The sequence below is a fragment of the Oryzias latipes genome, chromosome 10 (genome assembly GCF_053564925.1).
Source record: "Oryzias latipes strain Hd-rR chromosome 10, Olatipes_Hd-rR_3.1".
In the NCBI taxonomy this organism is placed as follows: Eukaryota; Metazoa; Chordata; class Actinopteri; order Beloniformes; family Adrianichthyidae; genus Oryzias; species Oryzias latipes.
The window spans coordinates 4,090,906-4,115,051 of NC_136246.1; the positions used below are offsets into that span (position 1 = coordinate 4,090,906).

Consider the following 24,146-nt stretch of genomic DNA (forward strand, 5'->3'; position numbering starts at 1 on the left):
ACCATTCGAATTGTAGAATGTGCATTCAAAATCCCGTTCTCGTTTGTGAATCTCCCCGTGTGTGTGAGAGATTTTTCTACGGTGAATATTGAGACTCATCTGACGGAGCGGGTCGACTAATCTCACCATTGGCTAGTGAATCTGTCAATCAAACTCATTGGCAAAGCAGGCGGGTTCGCTTTTAGCCAATCGAATGGCCCCTTACACTCTTCACTTTCAAAGTGACGAGGGAGGGAGCTGTTCAGCACAGCAGTTGAAAGGACGCGGGCGGCAAACATGGCGGAGAGGTCTTCCGAACGGGAACAGTCTCAGCCCGTAAGTAATGCATTTATTTGATCATTCCCTCGTTGTACGTCCTGTAATGTTATTGAATACTAAGTTGAAGCGTTCTCCTTTGCCAAGTGACATGTGTGAATGCTTTATGAACACTGCAGCCGAGTCGTTTGCAGAGTACCCCCACCGCAAATTAGCTTAGCTTTGTTTTGCTTAGCCTGTGCAAGTTGTGGCTGCCTGTGAGTGAAGTTCAAGCCGGTGTCGGTTCAAGCTAGCGTCTATAGCCAATGATCTGTAGGTTCTTAACATGATTCATAAGGAACTAAGGGGAAAAGCATGCCGGATTTACAGCAGCAAAGAAAGTTTAATAAATATTGATTTGGAGACGGCGATTTGTTTAAACACTGATGCTATGCTATGCTAACTAGCTAGTTGTTCCGTGTGCTGCCTTTATGTAAACGCGATCCGGGTTAAAGTTAGACACAGCATTTTCACAACCCAGACTTTAAGACGGGATGACATGTGCAACAAAGTTAATTCATATGACATTCATGAAAACGGCATTTTTTAAATATAACATACATGAATCCACTGTTGAATGAAAGAAGCCCCATTATGTTTCTAACGTTAGAACCCGTATTGTGCTGAAAAGCCCTGTGAGATTGTGTCAGAGTGACAGCCACTAAAATCCCCGTATCTTTACTTCCAATGACGTAATGACAAGAATCCCAAACATTATGTTTTTAGGCTGTTTTGTAGTCGATAAGTAGTCACAGAAAGGGTGGATGGGAGAAATCAGCTGTCAACAGTGATTAGAGTAGAAGTTACTGTAAGTATTACACACAGGCTTCCTGTGATCAGTGTCTTGTCTCTGATTTTTTTTAAAGGTGTTCTTTACTACAAGCTCAAGTAATCATAGCAAGAGTGTTTTAAAAAAATTCCCCTTTCATATATTTGAAAATTATGTAATTTAAGATCAGACAGCTAAATTATCTAATCCATGTTTGTTGTGTTTTTATTTATTCTCTAGGAATTACTGAAGCGTGACAGCGTGACAATCTTTTGTTCCTCGTGCCATCAGGCAATACAACTCTCTGGCAGGGCATCTTACAAGTAAGTCTTACAAGTTTCTTTTAATTTTACCCACTGATTTTCCAATTATTTACCTTTTTTTATCAATCTTTTTATTTTGTGATATTTCTATTTGTAATGCATGTGTGTTTATGTGTTTTTTTAAGATGGCCATTTTAAAAAAAAATCCTCAGGGATTATTAAATACCCTTCTATTCTATTCTATTTCATATTTTATCATCCTATTGTATTACTGTTTTACCTATCAATTGGGAATTTAGCATTTTTGCCGCCGTAAACATCTGTCAGTTGAAAGTATTTGTACTTGTATTCCATAGATCTTGTACCTGAGAAGATAGCAGACAACAACTGTGCAGACACCCACTTGGCCTTCTTCAGTGACGCTGTGAACGTGTAAGGCTTTCCTCTGAGGTATTCATGTCATTCATAAAGAAATATTTTATTCACATATCAGGCAGTATAAGTACTTGGTTATTTGTACAAAAATAAAATTACTTTTTTTAGACTCCTCTCCATAAACAAAGGCAACTCTAAAACTTTCCCCTCATGAATAACATTTTACCCCCCCTTAACAGTCTCTCTCACCTCATTTTTTTCCCCAGTGATACATGTAACCCACTCCTGCAATTTTTTTAACCTAGAAATTCTACTTATTGGCATCATACATAAGAACATTACATTTTAAACTGATGTGTACCGTATTGGCGATGCATTTGTAATTATGTGTTTGAGACATGATTTTCATGTTATTGTCAGGGTGAGAGGAGATCACGGAGGAGAAAATGTGGGCATAGCCGAGTTAATGCTCACAGTACGTACAACTGACACAAACGGCTTCATTGTGGGAAAAGTGTACACACAATCAACGGTGAGTTGAACCTAGTTTTAGAAGCTTTAATATATACACAGGGCTCCAGACTGCGTCCATTTGGTCGCATTTTGCGACCAAAATTTGAGAGTGTGCGACTGAATTTTACACCCAGTCGCACATGTGCTACCAGTAAATTTGCCTCCTCCACCCTCCGTATTTTTTATACATTAAACATGAAAGGAGCACGTCAATGATCGATGAAATGAGCAATGAAATCATCAATGAGACGCGAGCGCACACGCACGCAGGCAGACACACACACTCTCGCGAATACTCATGAGACTGGAGCACACGCGAGCACACACTCGCGTTTCATTGAGTGATGCCTGAGGCGGCCAATGCGTGTGAGAAGAATAGGGAAAATCACTGCAAGTGGCTAAAATATGTGGAGGGGCGGGGCCTAGAGATAATCGAGCGCGCGTAAACATCCGTGGGAAGGAAACGGAGACAAATATCATCACAACCTGATATGTGCGTCTGAGCTATGAGCAAGCGAACTATTGATTCGTTCTTCCGACCTGCAGCTAGTGTACCAGTGACAGAGTGTACAGCAGGGGTCTCAAACTCGCATGAAATCGAAGCTGCAGCGAGACTGAAAGAGACCAGGAATTAGGAGTTGTCCTTAACATTCAATTTCGTTTTAATATGCCTCTCCCCCTAAGTATGAGCTGTGATATTACATCTTTTATAATTATTTTAATGTTTTGTAATGGATGTAGCCTTTTTTTAATCAGTTGGTATTTTAAATTATTTTAATTGATCAGTGAACTACAAAAAACCCATCAGGACGCATGTCCCATAATGCATTGTTTTTTAGTCTGTAGGGCAGCTTTTAGTCAGTTCAATACTAAATTTCCAGCTGCGTTCGCTCTGATTGGTGTCTTGCTCTCACCCCTTTCTCGTGATATTTTTGTTTTGATTGACAGGTGATGTTGGAGCAAAAACAAAAATATACGTCACACACCGGGGGCCTGTTTCAGAAAGGAGGTTCGACCAACTCTGAGGTTGAACTTGAACTCTGAGTTGGTCAGTCGGGAGATTAACAACTCTGAGTTTTCTGTTTCAGAGAAGCTGATCCGAGTTAGATCAATCAACTCTGAGTGGACTGATTCGGAGGTGAGCGTGAGCACCGCGACTATAAGAAGCCATTATCAATGGAGCGCAGATATTACGAGTCACCATGGCAACCGTGAAAAAAAGAGGTCTGCGTATTTTTCGCCAGCTGAACTTGACGTGCTGCTGCAGAGTTACAGTGAATATGAGCAGATATTCCAGAAGAAAAGCAACACCGCTGCATCTGCAAAACAGAGACAGTTAGCGTGGGAAAACATAGCTGCTCAAGTTAATGCGCAAGTTTGCATTTAAATCATTGTTATAAAATATTGGCTGTAATAACTTTCTAAATAGCGTAAGGAGTGAAATAAAAAATGGGGATATTTAGGAGTACTTTTGAAGTGTTATTCCTGGTGTAAATGCATGAAATGCTGCAGAACCAATCTGGGGGGGGGGGGGGGGGGGGGTGCATTTAACGTCGGTAATGTTTAGAGGACTTTTTGTTAACCTTCCCCTCTTGCAAACGTTGGTCAGTTTAATATTAATACATGCAACTGTGTTTTTAAAAGTGAACTTTTGTCTACTGTTGAACCTTTCGCTGCGCGAAGACTTCTCCTTTCTTTTCTCTCGTCTTTCCGACCGAGTTTAGAAGCGCAGGGGAGATTTCCTTCAGGGCCGAAGGGAATTCTCCTTCGGGGTTCACTTCCCGTTGGAAACCCTCAACCTCCAGAGCGGATTAAGAATGACTCCAAAACAGTTATTCTGGGAATGACACCTTCTCTTTATTTAACTAAGTGCTCCGTCCTCCGAACACACAATAATTACCACGCACACACCTCTGCTCCGTCCCCCCCCATCTGCACCTGCAATCGCCCCTCCCTTTGTCTCTCGTGGATCGCACCCCGCTCAGCACACACACGCTGCAACACTACCCTTGTATTGATCAAGGGGTATAGGTGTATGTGGGATTAAGAAAGTAAGCAGTGCTAGAACATTTTGTTTCCAAAAAGTAATTGTTACATTAATCTAATTCAATGTCCCTGATTTCATTTTCACGTAGATGCAATCCTGCAGGAATTAAAAGAACATGGCAGCAGCTAAAAGTGAAAAAGAAATCGAGTCTAGGTCTCAAAATCCTCGTACGACGTAAATTTAATTCTCTACGAATTAATGCAGCCTCCTCGTCTATTGGGTCCTCCAAAAAAGGACAAGCCATTCTTGTCACTTAGACCGTCTCTGTGTGACGGAAATGTGGGCAATGAAGGTTAAAGCGAAACATACCGCTTCGTCTTTAAAAAGGGGAGGAGACCGGCAGAAACTTCGAGTTCGGAGAATAAAACCTGCTCCCGACCAGGTTAGGTTCACAGCATAAGTAACCATGGACACTGACTCAGAGTATAAGTTACTTCTCTTTCAGAAACGGGTTTGACTTACTCTGCTTTCTCTGGTTTAACAAACCTCCCATTCTGAAACGGAAAACCCAGGGTTTTCCTGATTTCAGGGTTAACGCACTCAGAGTTTACACTTAACCTCCTTTCTGAAACAGGCCCCGGGTGATCTGTGCAGTGTTGCGTCCATCTGGGTGATCTCAAACACGCTTATTGTGCATCTTGGCTGAACCTATTTGGTGTCACCAACATGAATTTCCATCCTCTAATATTTACATACATTTAAGTATTGTTTGAAACTGTGAAATTACGAAAGGTTACTACGGTAATCACTTGTTACTAAAAACTTTTTTTTATTCTAAATGTATGGTATTTTTTTTACTATTTTTACTTAGTTGTACTGTCGTGACAGCGATGGTGCTGTCAGTTTACCTTCATGTTGCATCTTCAAAAGTGCAGAATAAAATATGACACTGAATTAGAAACAGCACATTGTAATTTCTGCATCTATTATTAAAGTATTTATTTGTAATACAGTGGAAATTAGTAGATTTGGTTAGAATGTTGATTTACGGTATGCGACCCTAAATTTTCTGGTTGTGCCCCTAAAATTTTCAGTTAGGGGCCACTATGCTCCTAGTGAAAAAAGTTAGTCTGGAGCCCTGATACATAAAAGTGAATGATGTATTAAAAATAAATCTGACAATAATATAATATTTATTTTTGCTTTTTTCCAAATACAGGATTGAGCTCCTCTGGTGTGATGTCTTCGTGAGTGTTACTGGTTTATATTACAACATCCTGCTCTCTCCTGAGGACCAAGACTTTCTCAATATCAGTCACATCACGTATTCTGCTGCCATTACATTTTTCTACCACGCATTCAGGCCAGTTTGGATGTCTTTAGTGACGCGTGGGACAGCCATCCAATCAGGACGGAGCAAAACATGACACCAAATCAGCTGTGGCAGTTGGGCTTGACCCAGAACCCTGTTTCTGATCCCCGGGTAAATGCTTTATTTAATCTCACTGTACTGGACAACTGATTTGTGTGCAGTTTGACTAAAGTGGAAAGTATCAAGAAGAGTATCATGAAATCATAATGACTACAGTGAATTTTCATCGAAAATGAATGAAAAGGATTATTGTTGTGTGGTGCAAACAATTTCCCTAAGTTGTTTGTTTGTAGGAAGAATAGCACATCTGCAAGTTCAAAATGCATCACAATGCATGGCATTATGAGCCATCATATGTACTAATGTCACTACTTTGTTAAGGTTCACTTATTTGCAAATTATAAACAGTTATGGAGATATGAGGTCTGCCTGCCAGCAACAATATAAGTTATTATTAGTCGGTCACTGTTCCTACATAATCTAAAACACAAAAAAACAGTGCTGTTCATAAACAGTATCTTTTTTTTTTTTTTTTGTCAGGGTATGCTGGTTCCAGAGATTGAATGGGAGGAGAGTGGATCCATGACTGAACCTCATCCTGGGATCAATGTCCTGGTATGGGACAGTCCTCTTTTGGGTCCACAAATGTTGGAACTGCAAGACGACATCAATCCATTGTGGAATTCAGACCGTTTGGGAGTTGACCTACATCTTTACTGTCCCGTTTGTTTAGAACTTAATTTAGGCGACATAATTACATACAGAAGAAGAGAGACTGAGGGGAGCAAGACAGAGTTCAAATCAATACTGTTGTATTGTTCAAGGGACTTCATTGTATGTAAGGAAGTTATGAAAATTAGTTCCAGTTTAAATAAAATTCAAATCAGTAGAGATCCCACATTTGCTTAAATTTTGATGTTTTAATCTGTCCATGTTTTCACTGAATTTTACTCTGCAATAAAGGGTGAATGTTTGCACTTTGTTGTTCTATGACCATCTTTTGTTGTTTAGTATTTAACCAGCTATAAAACCCAGAGAGATGAGGATCTTTTTTGCAAGGGTGACCTGGCCAAGAGGTGTATATGTATATGGTTACAATATAAAATCAATGACATTTGAGTTATTAAAAAAATAAAATTAAGGTCAAGCAAAGTGACTTCGGGCTGAGCAGGGGATGTGTATTGGGTATCTGTGATTGACAGTGAGATGAACTTGAGGTAATGTAGTCCCACTGCGTGGTACGGAGCAAAGTGATGCCAGTTTCTCCACAAAACCTGTGGAAGTTGAAGATTTTTCTCCTCCACCTTCATATGATCAAAACCGTGTCTGAGTGTTGAAATGACGCTAGCATGAAAGCTAAGAGAATAACGTACAAACAATCCCGAGTGAAACATTCATTTTAAATCTCATGACCAGTACAGAGTTCGATGGATTCAATGTCAATTGCATTCAACCACTGTTGCCTTGCTTCCAGGTCCACTGAAAAGTTGCACAAGCCAGTAATTTTTGACAACCGAAGGCAATAAACCGACAAGCCATGCTAGAGCTAACACGCTAACGACCGACTGGTACAGAATCAAACATGGGCGGGGCTTTTGCCACCCGCAGAAAACGTAGAGAAAGTGTAAGGGGCCATTCGATTGGCTAAAAGCGAACCCGCCTGCTTTCCCGATGAGTTTGATTGACAGATTCACTAGCCAATGGTGACATTAGTCGACCCGCTCCGTCAGATGAGTCTCAATATTCACCGTAGAAAAATCTCTCACACACACGGGGAGATTCACAAACGAGAACGGGATTTTGAATGCACAGTCTGCAGTTCGAATGATCTGTGAGTTCACATCACATGTGTACCTAAAAATCATGTTTGTGAAGCACCTACTGTGTATTTCTGATACATTTATTGTGAATTTCTAAAATGTTTTTTGTGAAACACAGTGTGCACATTTGTGAGAAACACTTATTGTGCATTTGTAAAACATTTAGTGTGCATTTGTGAAACACAATCTGTGTGTTTGTGAAACACAGGGTGTGTATTTCCGAATTTATTTTTCACGTTTGCATAAAATGACATTTGTGAATCGGAGCGTGTGCATTTGTAAAACTGGTTGTGTGCATTTCTGATTATTGAGACTGAATTAACTCCATAATTCTGGGACCTTAAGTAGCTTCACATTTGAAATGAGCTCATTTAGTGTTAATTATACCAGATGAAACATGTTGTCGTTGCTCAGTTGTGAACAGACTAGAAGCCCGTGTGATTTAAAAGTCAGATTTCTTTGGATTAAAACTTGTTTTTTTTCATATTTGTGTTGAACAGAAAATCTTTTTCCGGATCTACACTTCAATTGGGCCTGGTAACCAATAGATATGCAGCTTCCCAGTTTAAACCAAAAAATAGATCATTTCTTAAGCCTTGTTTTGCATCCAGGTTGGCCCCGTAATCCCTGAAGGAGGCTGAGAAAAGTTCTTCTTTCTGAGAGTCTCTCAGAGTTTGTGGCCTTCATTTGCAGTCGAACCCGAATGCCTAACCATTTTCAGACAGATTTCTGTATTTGCTGTTTGCTTGTTGAGCCTCTGAACACTGACCCATGACTGATTCAGGCAGAAAACCTGGAAAAAGACCAACTGAAGACAATCAGGTCCATGAAGGGAAACCTTTAGAAAAGGTTGGCCTGCTGACAGTGACTGGAGACCTTTCTCTATGCGAAGAAGTGCAGTTGGTGATGGCAGGAACACCTCAGAGATTAAGGGCCCTTTTCTCTGTACCTGATGGAGTGGCAGCGGCTCTCCTCCTGCTCTTACATCCTTATGAATGACATTTGCATGGATCCTGTGCTATAAACTGAGATGTTGAGTCACAGTGGACCACAGGACCAGTTGCTTGGGGAAGAAAGGATCTTTCTCTGACCCCCCCGGGACAATGCAGGTCCTCATGGAGGAGGAGCGATGCTCATACAGACAAAAACAGCTTTGATGGTGTCTTCAGTTTATGAGCAGATAATTCCTCTGAAGAGTAGAACGTCCCACTTGGTGAGATTCCATCTTTCAGGCGTTTGGAGGACAAAGTTTGTAAATGAAACATCTTTCCAACTTCTCTTTTATGAAGACAATCATATTGTGTTGACCCTCTCTGACCTCCAAACACACTGATAGTTTGCTGTGTTTAAAGTCATGGACACGCTCTGCTCTCTGGCTTATCTTCATCGTCCTTTGTGCCACTCTTCACTCTTTCCTCAGATACACAGAATCTGCTGCAAGGACGTTCACTGATATGAAACAGTGAACATGCGATGACGTCCTTGAGCAAAGCATTTACCTTTGATCTCATTATTACAGCGAGCACATCCCTGCACTTTTAGGCCACGTTTGGAGGAACTTCCAGCACGCACAACTCGGATTCCTTATCAGTGTGTAAATGCAACACATGCAAAGCCTCCCTGATGTTTTCTCATTAAACATGCAAGCTCATAGAGTCCAGACTGTTTCATGATTCAGTCTGGTTCTTTTGTGCACAAAAAGCAAAAGCAAATAGAGATAACCTAGACATAAACAGATGCTAAATGTTAGTTACCAACTAACTCGTATCATGTTTGCTCTAAAGAGGACAGGAAAAAAGAGGAGTACAACAGTGTCATAATCACACCTGAGCGGGACGAGTTCTTATCATCTTAACAAACCACACTGGAGGAAAGGAAGGTGTCTCCTCAGAGTCCAGGAGTTTTATTTCCTAAAGAAGAACCAGCACCATCATCTACACACCCTGGAACCTTGTGAGTGAGTCCATTGGTCGATGTTCCAGCAGCAACGTGGCCATCCTGGTCCAGAGCAACTATTCCTGTAGCAAAGAAACCAAACACAGAGTTATGGCTGGGCTCTGGCTGTGCTGAAACTCAGTTCTGTGGTCATTTGGCTGATCAGCGTCACATGAAGGGAACACGTTATCATCACATCCAGAGGAAGCTAACAGCTCATGTAGAATCTAAGGCCTTTTCACACCAGACAACCTGCACCAATCCAGGTCTCCCTGTCCTGCAACCATCCTCACGGTCGCTGTTTCACTCCCCATACAGTCAGTGTTAGCATCCCCCAATACATGAAAGGGCTTTTATTGATCCTATGTCTTACAGCAGGGGTGTCCAAACTTTTTGCATGGAGGGCCAGATTTGGTGAGGTGAAACTGTGTGAGAGCCAACCAATCGATTTGCATTCTATGAACCCCAATAATAACATTGAATCCAAATAATTTATTTATTTATTTATTTTTAACCTGTCCAACATCTGGGCAAACAGATGAGAGCTGAGGGCCTCTTGTGTTGGACATATTTTACTTTAACAAGAGGGGTTATTCATCTTCTGACAAACCAGAGGTATGTCTGAATAAACCCCTTTGGTAATCGAGGCCAAACTTTATTCATTTTGATTATATTTGAAAATATTTTGTGTTAGACCGTACAGAATAGAAGAGAGAGGGATGTTAGAGAGGGGGGATAGGAGGGTGATTATAGAAAGGGGGGGGGGGGGTAAAACCATGAAGCAGCATAAAGCAACAAGTTGCTGGATGGTTATAATCATTACAGTCACACACACTCAAACGTTATAAACACAGCTGTTGGCTCCAAAAATGTCAACATGTCAACATGTACACAATACAGATAGTGTTCACACGCATACTTGTGCCTTCAAACCAACTAGTGTGAAATATTTCATTCAATCAAGCAAAATATTAGTGCAAAGGTGAGCTAACACCTGTGCTCAGGTGAGTGTTTATGTTCTTCTAAAGTGGATTATGGAACGCACGCAGCTTGTAATGGAATGGAAATGAATACAATGGAAATTAATAATTAGAATGCAGTAAATTTGTCGTAAACTTCTGTTGCAGAATGGGGATGTGTATGTGCTGAAACGGCGTGTGTGTGTGTGTGTAAGCAGCGGAAGGAGTGGAAAAGCGCGTGCAGCACAAGAAGGTTAGGGCTGCGCGTTCATGTTTGACGTTACAGGGAAGAATAGTAATAAAAGAAGTTTTCCCCCAGAAAAACAGTGAATGTTTCTTTGTTGGCCCGCTCTGGAGGCTCTGAGGGTCTGAACGGGGAAGTGAAGTGAAGGAAGATCGGGCTTCCTTCGGGGATCTCCCCTGCGTCTTTCCGACCAGGGTAAGGAATAGAAAAGTCAGCGCAGGAAAGGTTCAACAAACTCACCGGCTGTCCCAAATCATCTGCCTCAAAGCCAAAGTGTGCCAAAATAGCCAACACAGTATTTGGTTTAGACACTAAATTCGTGGCCATTTTTCTCGAGCACCCCCAACGGTTATGTTGCCTCTACCAAATGAAGCTACCGGTAGACATACTTGCAATTAAAATATACCTAACTCCAACTGTTTTAATTACACTATTGTCCTTTATTTGTCTTTTGTTTGTTTCATTTGATTTAACATTTTCTGTAAACATTACAAGTACTGAAACATGGCAAGCAGCTAATTAAAATCAGACACACACACAAAAAGTCCCCCATAATATGTATAATGGACTGTCCCTCCCTTGCGCAGGAGGATGCGGGCTTTTTCCTCCAGAAGACCTTGGAGTTTGAACACAGGACTCGCAGAAAAAGTAAATTATTAGCAAAGATAAATGTGTTATAGTTCAAATCACGCACCATATGCAGAACTTTAAAAAAAAGAAAGAAAGAAAAAAGTAACGTGTGCTGAGTCATCACCGCGGTGATCGTCACACCCCTACTAACACCTGTGCTCAGGTGAGTGTTTATGTTCTTCTAAAATGGATGATGGAATGTACATGTTTTTATAAATGGAAAATGAATTGATCAAGTTCACGAGGAAAATTATCTTGGAATAATTTTACACTCCCAATTAAATTTTAAAAGCCATATTAAAAAAGGTAGAAAGTGGTCAGGTCTAACATGACCTGTTTTAAATGAATAAGACAATGCCTGACTCCAGCATGTGCTTGGATATTTTTAATCTTTGATCTTCTCCCACTTGTGTTATGGAATTACAGTTTGGTCATAATCGAATCAGACTCAAACCTGTGGAGAGGCTTTTTTCAATTCTAATGAAATACGACATCTTAACTTTTACTAATTTTATTTTTTTTTAAATGCTCTTCAAATGCCTCAATGAACTGGCAGCTAAGCTTCTAAGGACGTTCATCTGTGAATTAGAGGCTTGCAGCAGATCAACCAGTGGGAATTGTCAAGATCCCTTTTTGCTAACCTAGTTTTGCTCAGACGGCCATGTTGGTGGAAGGTGCAAGACTTTGGAACGCCCTCCCCACTGATCTGAAGTCTGTGACCAGTTTCTAAAAAACAAAGTCTTGGTTATGTCGGCAGCAATGCTGCCCGCATGTTTGAACAGGTTGATTTGGTGTGTTTTCTTATCCTTTTGATGTGTCCCTGTGTCTTGCTAACTGGTTAATGGAATCTTAACAGTGACTGTTTTTTGTTTTATTTCTGGTCCTTTATTCTCATTTTACATTTGTTTGTAATTGTAAAACAAAAAAAAAAGCCCAGCTAAGGAAAAATGCTCCAACCAGCTACGGTAAAAGCATTGTGACATGGACATGGCAGTGCTGTTTGTAGTAGGTCTATGCTTTGATATCTGCCCTTATTCAATAAATAAATTCAATTCAACTCATTAAATGCAAACTATAATCTTCTACATTTTAACCATGTGAACAGGAAAATAACACAAATAATAATTTTATTCAGAAATACAAACCATTGTGGTTTTGATCAAATGAATTCTCATTTGGCCCTAAAGTCTCTAAAGGTCAGGTTTACTAACAAAAAAACCATACACACAGTTTATAAAAAGTGCTGGGGGCCGCATTGAATTGATTTTATGAGTGTTCTGCGAGCCAGTGGAACTTTGAACGACGGCATCATTTGACCCACCGGCCGAGCTTTGGACATGCTAGTCTTGTAGCTTCTTAAGGACTTATTATTTCAGAAAACAGGTGTTGGGCTATTAAATGCAATAATCTTAGAGAAGGGGTTAGTAAGGGGTTAGTGAAGTCCTTTTATTTGTTTCAGGAAGCCAAGTTGCTTAGCAACTAGCATTAGCAGTTAGCTCTCACCTTCTCATTTAAAACCATGACTTTCCTCCAGGCACTGTCTGGTAAAAGTCAATGTTGTTGTTAGGAGTTTGTTTTACATTGTTGTTTTGCATTAAGTGATTTTAAGCAACAGACAAGTGACGCGGTGCGTCGTGTAACTGATGTCCTGCAGCTTTGGAGTGTTGCTCCCCAGCAGTTCGCTTGATTAAACTCAAGCATGAAGTGGAGTCATCACAGCAGCTAAATACACCAAGCTAAATCACTCATCATCTCTCAGCAGATATACTAAACTCAGAACTTCAAAGCTGACTGGCTACCTTGAATAGCCGACTCACCTATGGTATCATGGGATAGAGCATTGACGAGCCGTGCCCTCTTGCCCAGTGTCCTTGCACCCTCTGGCCTGTAGGGTCCACAGGACTTTAAAGGATCTGGGCTGACATTCTGTTGACAAGAAAGAAGAGATGCCACTGTTTTCATTTGGGTTACTTTAACAATGGCAGCTTAACCATTCAGACCCACTCAGAACGCAGTCGAGAGCTAGGTGTGTGCAGCTTTATTGTAGAGACGAGGTCTGGTAACCCTTGTTCTATCTTAGATGACCCCCCCCTTCCATTGTCGTGTTCTCCCTACCATGACAAAGGTGGATAAAGGTGGAAAGATTTCATGTAATCCATGGACACCAGGGAAGATCACAAATCATTGAAGAAAAAAGGTTCAGAGCACTGTCTAGTGGGTCTAGATGACCCAACTCCCAATGTTAAAGTGCCTAGGATAGCACAAGGGTTAAACAGAAATGAATGAAGCACGCGGCTCCGCCTTCCAGAGTCGTAAACACATTTCGTCTCCTTGTGTGAAATGTGAAAAAACATGAACTAAGAGTTGAAAAAAAGAAAGTAGAGCCCATCATTCTCCTCAGTTTAATGCAGGCAGCAGTCATGTCAAGTCATGGCAGAATCAAGCTCGTGTCCAACGGTTACATAGCCGTTAACGTATGTATACATACATACGTATGAGAGAGACTGATGTTACAGTTAATGTTTTAGTTTGCTGTGGATTTAGACTGCTGTAAAAAAGAATTCTGGTTACAGGTTAATGATAGATGCGCACAAACACTGCTGTAGGTTAACACGCCTGTTCTGCTGCGTGTTCTTCTGCGTGTACTGCTGCGTGTTCTGCTGCGTGTTCTGCGGCGTGTTCTGCGGCGCGTTCTGCTGCGCGTTCTGCTGCGTGTTCTGCTGCGTGTTCTGCTGCGTTATCTTCGGCGTGTTCCTCGGCGTGTTCTTCGGCGTGTTCCTCTGCATGTTCTGCGGCGTGTTCTTCCGCGTGTTCTGCGGCGTGTTCTGCGGTGTTATCTTCGGCGTGTTCCTCTGCGTGTTCTTCGGCGTGTTCTGCGGCGTGTGCTGCGGCGTGTTCTTCTGCGTGTTCTGCGGCGTTATCTTCGGCGTGTTCCTCTGCGTGTTCCTCTGCGTGTTCTGCGGCGTGTTCCTCTGCGTGTTCCGCTGTGTGTTCCGCTGCGTGTTCCTCTGCGAGTTCTGCAGCGTGTTCTGCGGCGTTATCTTCGGCGTGTTCCTCTGCGTGTTCTGCGGCGTGTTCTGCGGCGTTATCTTCGGCGTGTTCCTCTGCGTGTTCCGCTGCGTGTTCCTCTGCGTGTTCTGCGGCGTTATCTTCGGCGTGTTCCTCTGCGTGTTCTGCGGCGTGTTCCGCTGCGTGTTCTTCTGCGTGTTCTGCTTCGTGTTCTGCTGCGTGTTCTTCTGCGTGTTCTGCGGCGTGTTCTTCTGCGTGTTCTGCGGCGTGTTCCTCTGCGTGTTCCTCTGCGTGTTCCTCTGCGTTATCTTCGGCGTGTTCCTCTGCGTGTTCCTCTGCGTGTTCTTCGGCGTGTTCTGCGACGTGTGCTGCGGCGTGTTCCTCTGCGTGTTCCTCTGCGTGTTCTGCGGCGTGTACTGCGGCGTGTTCTGCGGCGTGTTCTGCGGCGTGTTCTGCGGCGTTATCTTCGGTGTGTCCCTCTGCGTGTTCCGCTGCGTGTTCCTCTGCGTGTTCTGCAGCGTGTTCTGCGGCGTTATCTTCGGCGTGTTCTGCGGCGTTATCTTCGGTGTGTCCCTCTGCGTGTTCCGCTGCGTGTTCCTCTGCGTGTTCTGCAGCGTGTTCTGCGGCGTTATCTTCGGCGTGTTCCTCTGCATGTTCCGCTGCGTGTTCCTCGGCGTGTTCTGCGGCGAGTTCCGCTGCGTGTTCTGCGGCGTGTTCTGCGGCGTGTTCTGCTGCGTGTACTGCGGCGTGTTCTTCTGCGTGTACTGCTGCGTGTTCTGCGGCGTGTTCTGCTGCGTGTACTGAGGCGTGTTCTTCTGCGTGTACTGCTGCGTGTTCTGCGGCGTGTTCTTCTACGTGTACTGCTGCGTGTTCTGCGGCGTGTTCTTCTACGTGTACTGCTGCGTGTTCTGCTGCGTGTACTGCGGCGTGTTCTGCGGCGTGTTCTGCGGCGTGTACTGCGGTGTGTACTGCGGCGTGTTCTGCGGCGTGTTCTGCGGCGTGTTCTGCGGCGTGTTCTGCTGCGTGTACTGCGGCGTGTACTGCGGCGTGTACTGCGGCGTGTTCTGCTGCGTGTTCTGCGGCGTGTTCTGCAGCGTGTACTGCGGCGTGTACTGCTGCGTGTTCTGCGGCGTGTTCTGCTGCGTGTTCTGTGGCGTGTTCTGCTGCGTGTTCTGTGGCGTGTACTGCGGCGTGTACTGCGGCGTGTTCTGCGGCGTGTTCTTCTACGTGTACTGCTGCCTTTTCTGCGGCGTGTTCTGCTGCGTGTTCTGCGGCGTGTTCTGGTGCGTGTTCTGCTGCGTGTACTGCGGCGTGTTCTGCGGCGTGTTCTGCGGCGTGTTCTGCGGCGTGTTCTTCTACGTGTTCTGCTGCGTGTACTGCGGCGTGTTCTGCGGCGTGTTCTGCGGCGTGTTCTGCGGCGTGTACTGCGGCGTGTACTGCGGCGTGTACTGCGGCGTGTTCTGTGGCGTGTTCTGCTGCGTGTTCTGCTGCGTGTACTGCGGCGTGTACTGCGGCGTGTTCTGTGGCGTGTACTGTGGCGTGTACTGCGGCGTGTTCTGCGGCGTGTTCTTCTACGTGTACTGCTGCCTGTTCTGCGGCGTGTTCTGCTGCGTGTTCTGCGGCGTGTTCTGCTGCGTGTTCTGCTGCGTGTACTGCGGCGTGTTCTGCGGCGTGTTCTTCTACGTGTACTGCTGCGTGTTCTGCTGCGTGTACTGCGGCGTGTTCTGCGGCGTGTTCTGCGGCGTGTTCTGCGGCGTGTACTGCGGCGTGTTCTGCGGCGTGTTCTGCGGCGTGTTCTGCTGCGTGTATTGCGGCGTGTACTGCGGCGTGTACTGCGGCGTGTACTGCGGCGTGTACTGCGGCGTGTTCTGCTGCGTGTACTGCTGCGTGTTCTGCTGCGTGTTCTGTGGCGTGTACTGTGGCGTGTACTGCGGCGTGTTCTGCTGCGTGTACTGCTGCGTGTTCTGCTGCGTGTTCTGTGGCGTGTACTGCGGCGTGTACTGCGGCGTGTACTGCGGCGTGTTCTGCGGCGTGTTCTGCTGCGTGTTCTGCTGCGTGTTCTGTGGCGTGTACTGTGGCGTGTACTGCGGCGTGTTCTGCGGCGTGTTCTTCTACGTGTACTGCTGCGTGTTCTGCTGCGTGTACTGCGGCGTGTTCTGCGGCGTGTTCTGCGGCGTGTACTGCTGCGTGTTCTGCTGAATCTACTACTGCATGTACTACTGATGTTTCTGTTCTATGTGCAGCAACTGTTGCTCCTGGTGTTGTGCCAGATGAATCTTTTACTGCTAGTTTTTAGTCCAAACATTTCATTTGAAACCTTTTGGCCCTTGTGGTCAGGCGGCTTGTATTCAATTGTGTAGCAAACCACCTGATGAGCACCTGGAGAAGTTTGAACACATTTCTACTTTCATATAACTGGATCATGCTGAAGTGCTACAAACAGCAAACCATTTCCCATTTGGCCAGGCGGGAGGAAACGCAGCTCAACACACGCATGCGCTCTTACCTTTCGATAATTTGGTTGACAGTTTCCCCTCAGCCACTGGGAGAAAATGCTCACAGACGTGTTGGTGCTCAGGTCTTCTGCAACAAAGCCCATGTTTTCAGCAAACACGGAGGCTACCAAGAGAGCAGAAACATACTCTTACTTCCACAACAGAGTTTTTATTTATTTACTTATATTTACTTACAGGACATTTTCTCACTGGAGAAACCATTTCTGATTTCCGTTTAGTACAGTTTCACATGCAATAAAATCTGCAAAAAATGGCTGACAGTTTTTGGTGGGGGCGCATTGTGCTTGAATTTGATTGTTTTGTATATAAGGTGGTATTTTTTCTGTTCTGGTTCCAGGTAACAGGTCAGAAGATGGAGATCAGGCTTCCAAAGCAAAACAAAGGAAAAAGGCCTTTTATTTGATCATTTTATTGTTGTTTATTTAAAAATATTGTTTTGTAAATATTGTAGCAGCTGTTCTGAATTTTTCTTTTGGTTTGATTCTTATTCCAAGAAGAAAACCGTTCTTGTTGGTTCTGTCTTTGGGCTTTGCTGGTTTGCTTAATCCTCTCATTTTAGAACACTGGTTTGGTTGGGATTCATCTGCTGGAGTAAATTCATTTGGACTATGGCTTTTAAAAAAAGTTCTGGATTTTTATTTGTTTTGAGTTGAAAAGAAATGAAGGCAAAGTTGAGTAACTGGAGCCCCCCCTTGTGTCTGGACAGCATGTTCAGCTTTACCTTCCCAGAGGACGGATGCTCACAATGGGGATTGGGTGGTTCCAAATCCCCCAAAAAACTTTTTTTCAAAGCATAAACTTTAAAATAGTCTGTCTAAAAACCATGATCATGTGTATTGGCCTACCTGACAAGCTTAGCTTATTATCTACAGCCTCTGTTTGATGAGGGTTCCTGCTTGTTTTATGATAACAGAAAGTGGGTCAGTTTAAGTCTAATCTGGGTCAAACTGAACAATCATCTCTTTTTAGGAGGTCATATTTTTTAACAGTTGATCATAAATGTACTATCATGCTTAAAAGCACGTCTGTCAGTCGTTTGAGTGTTTCAGATGTGGATTTTGTTTGTCACACGCGCAGCCTCTTCCTCTGGTGCATGGCGATTTGGTGCGGTGTGGGCGGGGTCGGACGGGCGGTTCTTGGTTGGTGGGGGACGCACCGTGTTTTGTGAGGGTTGCAAAGCCCCCATATGACATCCTCACACCTTCCTGCTCGGTCCACTCTCACACAACAGCATGGTGGTTGCCGTCATACCTGACTCCCCCACCAGCAGGGTGTGCTCCGTGTGCTCCATCACAGCTCGTGCCACTCCGATGGCATTTTTGATTCTCTTCAGGTCTGCCACGGCCCCCACCTCCATCGTGTTCCTGCTCAAAGACACAAGCCGTCCTGCTGTGTTTACAGGGCATGCTGGGAAACACCGTTTTTGTTTACCATGAACCAAATGCTTTTGCATAGCTATCACGAGAAGCCCAAAGACTTTGCAGAGTTGATCGTCCCTGCATATGTGTCCTGAAGCTGGCGCCACACTGCTGACAGATCATGGATCTCTGCTTTCAATGCGTTCATGGCTACATGGGCAGAGAAAGTCAATTTCCCTGCAACTGAAAGAAGCAACATTCAATAAAGAAGCAGCAAACAGCTTCTCTTTTGTGGGGGGCTGACATTTACTTCACATTATAACTTCTGAGAGTGTAAATGTTAGTATTTAAGAACCTAATAATTGGCATGCTTTCAGATCCTAATGAGACTCTTGATTAGTACTTCAGTGAAGAAAGGCTTGAAGGAAAGGTCAGCCGGTTATGTGTGTAAATGTTAAAGATTGTTGGACGGCAGCAGCACAAAGTGTTGCAGGAATAAAAAGGTGTAACTCTGCTGACAGCTGCAGCCGCTTTAATTAGCATTTCAAGATCTGAGCAGCCTTCAAATAAATAAAAATAGTTTCTAATTTGACAAATCTTCATAACCTTTTTCTCACTTCAATTTTAGATAATATTTCACGCTTACATCAAATAGCACGAAGGCATAACATCTGAAGAGAGACGAAAACTCACACAAAGATACTTCAAGGTCTTGAAAATGACAGCCAGATTTCACACACACACACACACACACATCAAGAACCCTAAATACACACTGCAACTCCTTTTTACTGCAGAACAAATACAAGTGTGTCTTCTTTGGTTTACCCGTTCATAATCATGGCGTCCAGCGTGGTCTCCCCGTTCTCGTCGGGACTCCCCCCGAAGCCCACGCTGCCGTCGCACTGCTCCGCCTCACAGCGGGCGCAGCCCTGCTCCACGGCGTCCAACACGGATCCGCCGGACTGCAGGCAGCTCCACGCTGCAGACAAAACCACACACGCGCTCAGCGTACAGCCACCCCGCAACCTGGAGTCCACGCCCCGGGACCGCTACACATCGAGTGGGAACCAAAGAGTCATATGAGTGAGACAAGCCAGTCCTGCAAGAGTGGTACCAGGTGTTAAAGCCCAGATGTTTTCTACCGTCTTCTTAGCAAAGCAGACCTGATCCAGGTAATCCACTTCAAAAAACCAGCAGGGTATCCAACATCCCTGTCTTATCGGACACTGCAGGCCAGACCTGATAAAAGTTCTTACAGAGTCAAAAGCCGCTATTGTTTTTTTGTCTTTGGTCCAATGGAGACCGTTGGCATTCACACTGAAGTGAACCACACCAGAGTTCCTCTGCAAGAGAACACAGACCCTGGTTTTCAGGAGGATCAGGGTTCTCCTGTAAGGTCTCACACAGAGTTCAGGTCATCTCTCACAGCTCAAAAAGCAGGACCATCAGAGGAAACCGGTTCTAGTCCAGATCAAACCTGCCAGTGTAAACGTGCCCTGAGAATTCAGAGCAGCACCCAAACAGCGATTCTGAAATGCGTCAAGGTTAAAATTCAAAGGAAAGTGACAAACTCTGGTGAGTGATTGGACCTTATTATGTACCAAGACTTCAAGCAGGATTCAAATTACCACCTGACTGCAGTTTTCTCACAGTTCTGGATCATCCTGGTGTCTGCAGTCCTCTTATCAAACTCAGCATTCCGGTGGTTTCCACACAAAAATCAGCAGAACAGAGGCAGAGATTAGCCTGCTGCTGTCAGCCGCTTCTTCAACCCACCAGCAGAAAACAAGACCCGCATGAGCGGATCAATGACCCGGGTTCACAAACCGCACCGTCACATATCTCCTTTCAGATGGGAGCAGATCTTTTACCGTCCACTGCAGGACAAACGTGATAAATGGGGACGCCATTGCACCAAAGGTGAGCTTCCACGGTGAACTTTCTTCACCTCCAGGCCTGAGCTGCTGCTTCTCATCTTTGCGATTTCCTCCCTGCTGTTTGGCTGAAAACCAACTTAGAGGATTAGTCGTGTGTGGCAGGCACACAAACATTCACTCGTCTTATTTGAATGACCTCAAAGGAAATCAAACAGTGGGGGACAGAGCGCTTTCCTCGTCTGACGCTCTGATGGTCTTCAGACAGATACATTCAGCTGAACCAACACACCAGGAAGAAGAGCTTTTACTGTGTGTGTGCGTGTGTGTGACTTCACTACACGCACATGCACGCGCACATGCACTCTCTTCTGTCTCATGTCAAGAGCTTCATGTTCAGATTGAATCTGTTCCTCAATGTTCATCACGATATAAACTTTGACATTGAGCAAAAAATAAATAAATAAATAAATAGATGAGATAAAACTATTGACTGTATCTGAAACTTGAGCGACTGATTGTGACGTCACCAATAGAAAACGGTTTCCTTCCAACAAAACACATTCAATTCAGTCACCATTTTGAAATGGCACCTACACCGCCATCTTGGAACATAAATGGCATCAGTAAGCAGGGATTGGTCAATCTGAGTCATCGTTTCTATGGCAACCACTCTCACCAATCAGGAGAGAGCTTGCTGGAAGGCCACACCCCTATCACTCTAAAGTGGACTCAGGAGCATCTGTCAATCAAAGGCTTTGACCTCATATTTTTATGGAGACGCCTGGAATAGCTATCAATAAAGAAAAAACTACATCAAAAAAGAATTAGGATGATCAAAAACATGTCAAAAAGAACGATCAGCCCAACAGAATGACAGAGTAACAGCTGTTTATTTCTCTGTAGAAGTCTAGGGGATTTGGGTTTCCTGGAAACAGCAGCTACTTCCTGTTTGGAATGTGAGGGGGAGGGGTCCCTCAGTCCAGTTCTCATGTACAGTCAATGGATAGAATGACAGAAAACGTTTTGTGGTTACTTTAGTCTGTCAAAGCCACACAGACGCAGAAGCTTCAGGCTCAGGTGGTTGTTTTTAAGCACTGCAGTTATGAAAAACTGAGGCCTCTGCATCCTAACGCAGATCAGCTGACCAGTCACTGTCACACCCCACACCAGGAGAAGCAGCTGATCTGCATGAAGTCTGGGAGGTCAAACTCCCCCCTGATGAACAACCCACCAGAGCAAAATATCACGTGCCAGAGGTCAGCGGGCAGACTGTGCCTGAATGATGATGATCACGTGATGCTGTCCCAACAGAATGAAGTATGTAGGGGCAGGAGGACAGACCAAAAAACACTAAAAAAAAAAAAAAAAAAAAAAAAACTTTTGTTGTCCCGACGTTTCCGTGTTACACACACAGACACACACTTACTTACCTGCAGCCGCCGCGCTTTTGAACGGCCATGTGTTCACGACCAGGGGCAGCGATGCGCGTGCGTGAGGGAGTGACGCAGTCAGGGTGAGGACCAGGAAGCGCGCGAACATCTTCTCCTGCTGAAACACCAACATCCAGCCTATTTTATCTTCATGGTTCTGTCGGACAGACACAGACAGGCAGGGCAGGGGGAAGCCACGGTGAACTTCCTTGTTGTGTCACGTGATGAGGAAGGGCGGGGCCTTTAAAGGCGAAGTAGGCGGAACTAAGATCACAAACTGCGCCGCTAGCAACAATAAAGTGTGTGTAGGTTATCCAGTGGGAGATTTTATTTTTTAATATAGAAATCTTATCCTTGTGCTGCTCTGCAGAAACTTTTTTCTAAAAAATAACAGATTTTTTTATTATCTTGGCTATAAATCATCATTTAAAGGCCACTGGGAAGACTTTGAAAATATATCAGTGTCGCTCAAAGTTTTAGTATTTGAACTTTTTTCTCTCATTGATGTTCCTGACTTTGTGGACAATTTGGACTCTAATATCTGATAAATGTGTGATCAATCTTGTCATTATTTTGGTGCAAATACTTCATTCATACATGCAAACGGAAAAATACTATTCCCTTTTATTCATTATTTTTCTGATTATATTAGATTTCTTAAACGAACATCTAATATGAATGGGGGAAAAGCCATAATGTATCCGAATATTACAGAATTCTTGTCCTGCAGCAGTCCCGGACAGCAATACTGTTTTTGCAAGTCCCTCGTCTTACTGCGCCTATGAGGGAAAATTTCGTTCCTGCCTCATTAAAAATAAATAAAAAACAGAACATTTGCTAGCTTGTAGTACCTGGTGAAATTGAATTTTAGGCATAGTGGACAACTGTCCTCCAAAAAAGGATGACATCATAGCGGGAGGAACCGCCAAAAAATGAATGGGGTCAAAATCTCTTATAGGGTTAAAAAATATATTTTTAAAATCCACTAATGAAAACAAAACACACGTGTCGTGGATATCCAAAGATAAAAATTACTCATGATAGAAAGGATGATGACCGAATGCCCTTGTTATTAAGTCTAAATAAAGATCTCCAGCTGTGATTGGGTACACAGTCATGGTTAGAAAACACAACAATCTGTTGGATTAAAGTGAATACAAGTCAGAATGTGTTGCTGAAAAAATTCTTCTTCAAATCTCCAGACATGAGATGATCAGATTCATGTAAACAGGGACAATGAAAGAGCTCCTGCAAAACAGATCTTCAGACAGAGCAGTTGAACTCTGGCAGTAAAACGACCAGATCGCACTTTGTCTGGGACCGCCAGCAGGAAAACTGAGAAAGGAGCAAAGGACATTGGAGCACAGTCAAAGACGATTAACGTCATTGTGGTTTACAATCCTGGTCCATTTTAAAAACAACAGATTGCAATGTGAAAGTGACATCCAGGTTGTGTTTTGTGCACTGGCACTACCAACCAATGTCACAGCCATTGAAGTGTCAAATGTAAAATCAGCTGAGCTGATCCTTTCGTGTCGGCATCCACACGGTTGCTGCTGCCATGACTGGATATATTTCTGGTCCAAATGCTGAGTGGTTCCACCTGAATGTGAGTTAAATACACTCTTGTCTTTACTTTAGAACATATGAACTAATGCTGTTAAAGTCAGTAACTATATCAGAGCAAATGCTATGAATTCGTCGGGTCAGTTTTGTGAGGAGGTTTTGTGGAGGCAGCCTTCTGAACACAAATGCACGATTGCTGCCTTAAAATAGATTGTTTGAGTTAAGGGAGCAGCTACAGAGATTTATTTCCACAAAGGGCAGCTCATTTTAGTGAAACTAAATGGGTCATAAAACTCACTTTACCTGTGTGACATGGTCAATTTGTTCAGTGAACTCAATCTGTCAATTCAGAGAAAAATAACAGCTGTCAACATTCTCACAGCTTCTGCACAATCACTTGTCTCAGCTTTTTAAAGAATTCGAGCAATTCTGTCTAAACACATAAGACATCAAAACTTTCAAAGAATGGACCTGCAACCTTTTTGTGATCAAGCCAGAGAAATGCCAGACGATGATGAGGCACCTAAAAATATGGCTTCAAGCAACAACTCTGAAATAAGATTGAGCCAGAGTCTCCTTTTTATTTTGATTTGCTTATTCATTTTTACATCGAATATACAAATCCAAGTTTATTGTATCCCTTGTGCTATCTTAAGCACATTACCATTGGGAGTTGGGTCATCTAGACCCACTAGACAGTGCGCTGAACCTCTTTTCTTCAATGATTTGTGATCTTCACTGGTGTCCATGGATTACATGAAATCTTTCCACCTTTATCCACCTTTGTCATGGTAGGGAGAACACGTCAATGTAAGGGTGGGGTCATCTAAGATAGCACAAGGGTTAAGATCTTCCAATATCTGCCTCAGCTCTCAGTCTCACCACAGTCTTCTACACCTTTCCTTTTTTTATTGATGACATCACCTTTGATTCTGTGGCTCAGATTCTGAAAAAAAAAAACTGCAGAAAAAAATGAGTAATTCCAGCTGAAACCATAAAGTATGATAGTTACACAGAAGTTTCCAATACTTTAAATATACAACATCTATGCTTCATTTGAAGCAGAACTACAGCTGAAATATCCAGTCTGCTGCCTTGAGAGTTCCTCCAATGTGACGACTGCAGCGACTTGCATTTGTTTTGAAATTGAAGAAAAACTCTACCTGGTCAGAATTCCAGCAGCTGAGCAAACAGATCAAAGCTGAAGGCCTCTTGTGTTGGAAAGA

General features: G+C 43.6%; 1 protein-coding gene and 1 long non-coding RNA gene across 4 annotated transcripts in view; one reads left to right on the forward strand and one right to left on the reverse strand.

Annotated features, from left to right (window-relative positions):
* The window catches only part of aga (aspartylglucosaminidase), a 28,162-nt gene extending 6,579 nt beyond the window's left edge, over positions 1 to 21,583 (reverse strand). Inside the window, exons 1-6 of the mRNA XM_004086477.5 lie at positions 21,355 to 21,583; positions 18,873 to 19,026; positions 17,938 to 18,050; positions 16,677 to 16,789; positions 12,979 to 13,087; positions 9,336 to 9,411 (exon numbers count right to left, since the gene is read on the reverse strand). Coding sequence (XP_004086525.3) covers positions 9,336 to 9,411; positions 12,979 to 13,087; positions 16,677 to 16,789; positions 17,938 to 18,050; positions 18,873 to 19,026; positions 21,355 to 21,487 — 698 coding nt within the window. The 5' untranslated portion in view covers positions 21,488 to 21,583. The remainder of the gene's footprint in view (positions 1 to 9,335; positions 9,412 to 12,978; positions 13,088 to 16,676; positions 16,790 to 17,937; positions 18,051 to 18,872; positions 19,027 to 21,354) is intronic.
* Positions 227 to 6,264, forward strand: LOC144994821 (uncharacterized). Of its 3 annotated transcripts, none has more exons than XR_013658466.1 (7): positions 227 to 315; positions 1,304 to 1,386; positions 1,683 to 1,776; positions 2,122 to 2,233; positions 5,421 to 5,448; positions 5,565 to 5,684; positions 6,114 to 6,264. It is a non-coding gene; the product is annotated as an uncharacterized LOC144994821 (long non-coding RNA). The 3 variants fall into 3 exon arrangements; XR_013658468.1 differs by having other exon boundaries at positions 5,585 to 5,684; XR_013658467.1 differs by lacking the exon at positions 227 to 315 and adding an exon at positions 966 to 1,102.
* Positions 21,584 to 24,146: the final 2,563 nt, after the last annotated feature.